Source organism: Theobroma umbraticum, unplaced genomic scaffold, assembly GCF_002168275.2.
Source record: "Theobroma umbraticum cultivar Fairchild unplaced genomic scaffold, ASM216827v3 scaffold_130.0, whole genome shotgun sequence".
In the NCBI taxonomy this organism is placed as follows: Eukaryota; Viridiplantae; Streptophyta; class Magnoliopsida; order Malvales; family Malvaceae; genus Theobroma; species Theobroma umbraticum.
The window spans coordinates 5,613,935-5,621,140 of NW_018397264.1; the positions used below are offsets into that span (position 1 = coordinate 5,613,935).

Below are 7,206 nucleotides of genomic sequence, written 5' to 3' on the forward strand. Positions count from 1 at the left end.
TTAAAATGTAAATTGGTGTTCAGTAAATAACAATTTAGTCTTATGATTTTGAAAATTATTTTAATTTAGGCTCTTCAACATTTTTGAAAATTGTTTTTATTTAGTTCTTTTAAAATTTTTTGCACAAATTGACGATGAAGATTCTGACGCCAACACCAAACAAGATCGCTAGCAAACATATCAAAGTTTTTACCACCACGCCTAAGTCTGGACTTTGGATTATCTATTTCTTTTTTATCTTGGTCGCGAGCAACCAATAGTTGGTCAACAATCTCTAGCAATTGGTCACCAATTGCCAACAGTAGGAAGCCGATCACCAGTTGGTGGCAACCGGTCTCCGGTTTTTGATTTTTTAAGGGAGGAAGGTGAGAGGAGAGAGAGAAAAAAAGGAGGTAGAGAAAGGGAAAGAAAAAAAATGAGAAAAAGATGTTTTTATAATTAGAGTTTTTTAAAATGTAAAAAATTTCAAACTGATATAGTTTCGGAGAAATAAAGGAAAAAATAATAATAAATAATTAGAAGCAAAGGCTAGAAGCATGATGTGATTGTTATAAGTCTTTGGTTAGAACCTCAGCAAGCACACATCCTTGCGAGTTTGGATACTTTGACTATGATATCAATGAATTATAAGATACGCTTGAACAGAGGTCAGGCAAAGGCAGCTTAAAATTTTCATCTTTTATTAAGACAGCATGGAAATTAAATTATGAAATTTCTAACTAGACACATTATTTATTTGGTATTTCTGGCACGTTGTCTTCATCTATATGTGGCTCAACAGAACCTGTCAGGCAGCTGACATGAACATTCACTAGGAAAATTGAAATGACAGGCATTTGAGGACCAGAATCGATTTTATCTAGAAAGATGGAGATGTAGAAGCAGCATTTCATGTCTTTTCAAGGTGATTAAAGCTCATACTATAAATTATACTACACATCTTCAGGTATGGGGATCCAGATACAAGGCTTGGTTTTATGCCTAAAATTTGCTTGATAGTACTAGAAAAAATAATACTAAAAATGATCAATCTCACTTTGGTAAATTCGTAATGATATTGTTTGAAAATTAAACACATCTGGCGTTTCAGAAACTTGACTGAAATCCCCCGTTTGCATCTACGACAATCATCTATATGCCTTAACAAAGCCACCTAACTGAAATAGATCCCATTTGCAGCTCTAACCCCATTTTTTTAAAAAAAAAAGAAAAAAACCATTGGCAGACTTATGTTTTGTCTTAAAAAGTCTACTTTGCCTATAAGTTTCGAACACATAGACTGGTGGTTAGTCGATACTTCCAAGGACTGCTAACATTGATTTCGTTGAATAATTAAAGAATCCTTGTCTTTACTGATCTGAATCACTGTAGGTGGCCACTCGGCCTTCTGGCGAGTGCTAAAGCTTGCGTCGTCTATTCTTCAATGCATGTATTTCTTTGTCGCAACTTGGTTAATCAAATTACAACCCCCAATAAATTTTCTTTCATTTCTACTTTTCCCCGTCCAAAGGTTAAATAATTATATAGATTCAAAGTGAACTCAGCTGTCACTAGTAGGGACATTTGGTCCATGTCTGCCATTGTGAGAGGCTTATTAGTTAAGCTAGATGCAGATTTAAGTTTCAACAAGTTCAATTTTGTAATGTATATGCAAAATGCCATAAATTTTCACCTGGAGAGCAGCAAACTTTGAAGTTCTGAAACCAGAAAAAAGATGAATACTAAATTCAGGATCAGGCCCACAATAGTCAGTACTTGATCCTCAATTGCAGTTCAAAAAACATTAAAACATTGTGCTAAATTCCTGGATTCAAGCCTCAAATATGAATATTCAGGTTTCTAAGGCGGCCATCAAGAAGGATTAGTTAATTTCCACCGGCGTTAGGCTTGAGGCTCGGAGAGAACAGGAACTTTTGTCCGATCCGGGAACATCTTTTGTCTAATCAGAAGGTCAATGTGAGTTCTGGACTTTGCAAATGTTTTTATTGCTTTTTAGGGATGCTTACGTGCTGCCTATTGAAGAATTACTAATTAAATATCATTAATTTCATCGAATCATGTAATTTTTTGTTAAAATATTGGAACTAGCTAATCAGACCGAGGAACAAGAGCAGAACACGTTTCCGAGTAGGATGTCATACATATAAATATCAGGGGTACTCAGAGTCATACCTCCGCTTCCCTTCGAACTCAAAATTGAAAAGACAGAAACCTAAGAGAGACCATTTAGCAGCTTCTGATTATTTTTAATCATCATTAGAAAATATCATAATTGCGTGTACAGAGAGGAGAAATAGAGATCTTAGGCAATGGCAAAAATGAATCAGATTGTGACAGAAAGAAAGAACTTACAGCTTTCGATGACACAAAGCTTGGTGTCCAAGGACTGGTGCATTCCGGGGTAATGAACATCCCCAAAATGTTCCTCAGATTAGCCAACGAGCTTGCTGAGGAATTGAATCATCCCCAGACTCACATTAGACTTCCTGTCATAGACCTTAATGGTCTTTTAACTGATCAACGCAGGAAGATAGTTGATCAAATCCGGAGTGCATCAGAGGAATGGGGCTTTTTCTAGTTGGTGAACCTTGGGGTACCTCAAAGCGTATTGAACGGATTAATAGATGGGGTACGGCAGTTTCATGAACAAGATCTTGATGAAAAGAAAGAGTTCTACTCACGTGATCGGGCAACAAGAGTGAGGTTTAACAGTAACCACGATTATCCGATGGAGCTGATTGGAGGGACACGTTGTCCGTTTCCATGCTCACTTCGGATTATGTTGACCCCAATGAAAAGCAATATGCAGAGAGTACTCCCAAGCCGGGTACCAAGAATTTCTGTTATATGCTTCTTCGAGGGGCATGTGGCTCCGCCTGCAAGGCTCTGCGGCCCGATTAAGGAGCTGACTCTGACGGTTCCAAGTACAGAGGGCTCCTTGTAAGTGAATATGTTTCAAGATTTTTCACCAGAGGACTTCATGCAAAGCCTAGCCTTAAGGAATACAGGCTGTGAAAGCTAGAACTCATCCAAAGCAGAAAAACTGGTTGTCTGCATGGCGCTTGGTCAAACCAATAAACAATGAAGCAAAACTACACCTGCAATTTTTCATTTTACTTTTGTATTTTCTTGGCTTTGTTAGACTCATGTCCTCAGTAACTAATAAGAGTATAGCTAGATGTTACGCATCTGAAAATCCCATTCAAGTTTGGAGGATAACTCTGTGCTAGGAAGCTGTCCAATGATTGATTTGTGCAGTAAAATACCGGACTGAATTTGCAATAATACGACCTAATTCTCTAAACATTTTTTTAAAAAATTTTACAGCTCAATATTTATAAAGTTGTTATGTATTTATTCAGTTATTTAGAACTTAAACTTATATATTTAAAAAAAATAAAAATTACTTTCAAGTATTTGATTCAACGATAAATATATATATTTATTTAAAAAAGTAAAATCGAACTTCTTTTTTCTAAATCTAAATATAAATAAATTTACAGATTCTGAACTAAAACTATAAAGCTGTGCCTAGATAGCAAGATCAGTCCATTTAAGTTGCACGTAGGGATTTTACATGAAACTAAATAATTATAATATATGTTCATGAAAGATAATGATTTCACTAAGATGTAAATTATCTTTTCTGAATATTTAAGAAAATAAAAAGAATAAATAGCAAAAACATTAAGGAGATAAAATCTAAAACAAATTAAGAAGGAAACAAATGAAAATGTTTTTAATAATTTCTTTAGAAAATAAAATGTGATTATATTGATAAAATATTGCTTCGTCTTTTTCTTTTCACATATAATTAATATTAAAAAAAACCCATTACCTAATTAAAAATTACATTAAATTATACAATGAATTAAAAAAAAAACATGCATTCTTCCCATCGCCTTTTCATTTGTAGTCATAAAATTGTAAATTTAGGATCAATTAATGTATACTTTACCAATTATATGGTAGTATTAAATTAGAAAGTGAAAGAAAAAAAATGATTGAGAAAATATAGATAAGTGAAAGCCTTATCCAAAATCCAAACCTAATGTCAGCATTATCATTAATGTGGGGCTTATTTGAACAAAAACAAAAAGTTAAATACAAATCAGTGAATTACCCATTGTTGTACTGACAGAAAAGAAAAAGAAAAAAAAAGGCTAAAGCGTCGTAAGCACGCAAAGAAAGTCGCGTGAGACATCATTAGTTTACAGTTTACACTTCACCCACTGAGATGAAGTTTCTGTTCAGGCATAGTTAGGTAGTTGAAACTTGAAAGTATTTGATGCGTTTCTGTTAAAAATAGAAGTGACAAGACTTTTGTCTTGTAATAACAATATTGGCAATAAACCTGTTTTTTTCTAATGATTTTTTGGTTTGACAATTGTTTTCCTTTTTCTTAAGTTTGTTTCTTGTTCCACTTGTTCATGTCATTCCTCTCTTTCTTTTGTCTTTTTTTTTTTATTGTACGGGTTCTACAAATTCCATAATTTAATTCATAAGTAACATAACCCTGAGAAAGTTTATCATCAAATCTTCCAATCTTAGTTTCTGGGTCCTTTTTATTTGTCTTAAAAAGGCTGGTTTTTCATTTTATATGGTTTGTTCTATGTTTAGATGATCTATGGGGATTTAATAAAAGAGTGTTCTTTGGATTTGGAGGTAGAATAAAAATGAGGGTATTTCCTGGAAGTCCAGGGACGCTGACTAGCCTCCTTTTGAGGGTTGCACAATGTGTTTTTGCAGCTGGGTCAATTGCTTCCATGGCTACTACTTCTAGCTTCTTCAATTTCACAGCTTTCTGGTATTTTCCTTTTGCTCTTTTATAGTTTCTTGCTGAATTTATTTTACCCGTAATTTTTCCTTTTTGGAGTTTGTTTCTAAGGCTACGCTGTATATAGCTAGGATCATAATTTCCTGCCTTTTGCTTTTAATTGTAATTTCTATCTTGTGCTCGGAAAAGTTAAGAAGAAGATCATGTTGGGTTTGGAATCCTGCAGAGTGCAGAGTTTTTTGATAAGTTTGCAAATTTTGAATGGGCTGATCTGTCAATATTTATTTTTGTCTTGATCCTGCAATAAATTTCGGATTCTCTGTTGAGCCTACTGATAAAGTAGTTGAAAAATATGTTGGTATATCATTCAATTGTGAGGCTGAATATCTGCTTTCTTGCTGTATATTGTAACAGTGAGGTGAATATATATAGTTGAGAAATAAGCTGCATTTTCTAAAGAATTTTCTGTATAGTAACTAAATTAGGAATTTTTTTTGATGAATTAGAGATTATAATGCTGGTAATTTTGCAAATGTTACCCAGTTTTCATCCTCCTTATCAAATTGTTGAATTTGTGACAAAGAAGTGGTGGACTGGTGACAGCTTATGTGTTTTTCCTGACTCATATAATTGTATTAGGGACTATTTGATCATTTTTCTTATATATCTCCATCTTATTGTGTCTCTCTGGAATAAGTAATAGGGAATTCAGGTTGGGTATTTGGTACACATGGATTAGAGAAAATGAAGGGAAGATAGAAATTGATTCTTACTTCACTCATTGTCGCAGATTCTATGCTAGATATTATTTATTAAGGGATGATATATGGCAAATTTTTCTTTGCTTCTGCTTGTGCATAAATTGATAGACGAAAATGTACAGTTGCTTCAGTGTGGATGCTTTGCTTATGAGGAATTAATCCAGTATAAGTTAGATCTTGCTCTTCTGTCTTTTGCATCCTCTTAATGCACAGTATTAGGGCCAAGTATATGAGAACAGGGTTGTGCTTTGTGAAGTCACAACTGCTGATTATATTTCCTGATTACTTAGCACTTAATAACAAGTTGAGATATAATGTAGTAGGTTTAAGCTTATGATGATAAAATCTTCATCATCTTTTGAAACAATAGAAGGGATGATTTATGCTACTTCTCATAGGCATGATATTAGTTTGATTTTAGTTTGAAATTTTGTTGTCTGAGGTGTGATCAAATGTTTTATGACTTAAGCAAATTGACTAACCAGAAGTGAGACCTGAATGGTTCATGTAATTAACGGAATTCCACTATTTTAAGTATCTAATTCAAGTGCTGGAAATTTTTGTTGAGTTACTAGTCCCTACGAATAAGCATTCTAATCTTAGCTGCATTATTTGTGGTTCGCTGGCTCTTAATGGACCATCAAACATATCTATTTTCGTATCTCTGCTATCACTGAACTCCATTTGCTGTTTCTGCAATCTTATCACCAATTGGTGCAACCTCTAAGAATACCAAATGCATATATAGGGATTTCCATTCCTAAATTTTTCCCCTTAGTCACTCATATATTGTTTCTTAAGTAGTTCATATAGACTACTTCAGTGATGGAAAAACTTTAAATAGTTGGCCATTCACAACTTATGGACAAGGCAACCAACTGTGAACTTGGTTTTATCACCAGCAATTATCTTAGATATATTCCTCGGCACTGATATGGGGCTATAATCATTGGGTTATAGTTGGATAAATCTTACTGGCTTGCATATGTATGTCTCAGTCTAGAAAAACTAAAGATTTGTTTATGAAAACCCTCTTGCTTTTGCAGCTACCTGATTGCTTCAATGGGATTGCAAGTTGTTTGGAGCTTTGGTCTTGCATTACTAGATGGAATTGCCTTGGTCAAAAAGAAGGTCCTTCATAATCCCGTTCTAGTCAGCCTTTTTGTAGTCGGAGACTGGGTCTGCCTCTTTGGAACCTCTGAACCTTCTTGAATTTTTCATGAATTTCATTTATTTAAGTCACATTGTTATTAAATTTTACACAGGTGACAGCTACATTATCTCTGGCTGCAGCTTCTGCATCAGCAGGCATCGCAGTATTGTACTTTAATGACTTGGGAAATTGCAAATTTGGAGAAGAATGCCAAAAATATCAATTGTCAGTTGCCTTGGCCTTCCTCGGTTGGATAGCAATTGCAATATCATCCTTAATTATGCTTTGGCTATTGGCTTCAGGTTAAACCATTTGTTGTACAGGATTTTGGTTTTCTTCCACCTTCAAGAACGTGTTAATCTCAGAAATTTTGATCTTCTCATAGTGTCCATACAAAAGAAAAAAGTGAATATAGTTTTCTGATACTCAGCATTGTTTATTTCTTCATTAGGAATCATTTTTTTGGCTTCTGGTGGTGGCAAATAAAACATCAGTTTTGTGGATTTGAAAGTAAA

At 34.2% G+C, this 7,206-nt stretch overlaps 1 protein-coding gene across 1 annotated transcript; it reads left to right on the forward strand.

Moving 5' to 3' along the window:
- Positions 1 to 4,274: 4,274 nt before the first annotated feature.
- LOC110421722 (CASP-like protein 5B3) lies at positions 4,275 to 7,206 on the forward strand. Its single transcript, XM_021435381.1, has 3 exons — positions 4,275 to 4,807; positions 6,585 to 6,717; positions 6,804 to 7,206. Exons 1-3 carry the CDS (start codon positions 4,677 to 4,679, stop codon positions 6,996 to 6,998), a joined length of 459 nt encoding a protein of 152 aa, XP_021291056.1. The 5' UTR covers positions 4,275 to 4,676; the 3' UTR covers positions 6,999 to 7,206.

What these genes read in the sequence shown, in the direction of transcription:
- LOC110421722 (XM_021435381.1), top strand. Translation starts at nt 4,677, where the DNA reads ATGAGGGTATTTCCTGGAAGTCCAGGGACGCTGACTAGCCTCCTTTTG. An exon ending in TTCAATTTCACAGCTTTCTG is followed by an intron (nt 4,808 to 6,584) that starts GTATTTTCCTTT and finishes TTGCTTTTGCAG; the next exon opens with CTACCTGATTGCTTCAATGG. An exon ending in TTTTTGTAGTCGGAGACTGG is followed by an intron (nt 6,718 to 6,803) that starts GTCTGCCTCTTT and finishes AATTTTACACAG; the next exon opens with GTGACAGCTACATTATCTCT.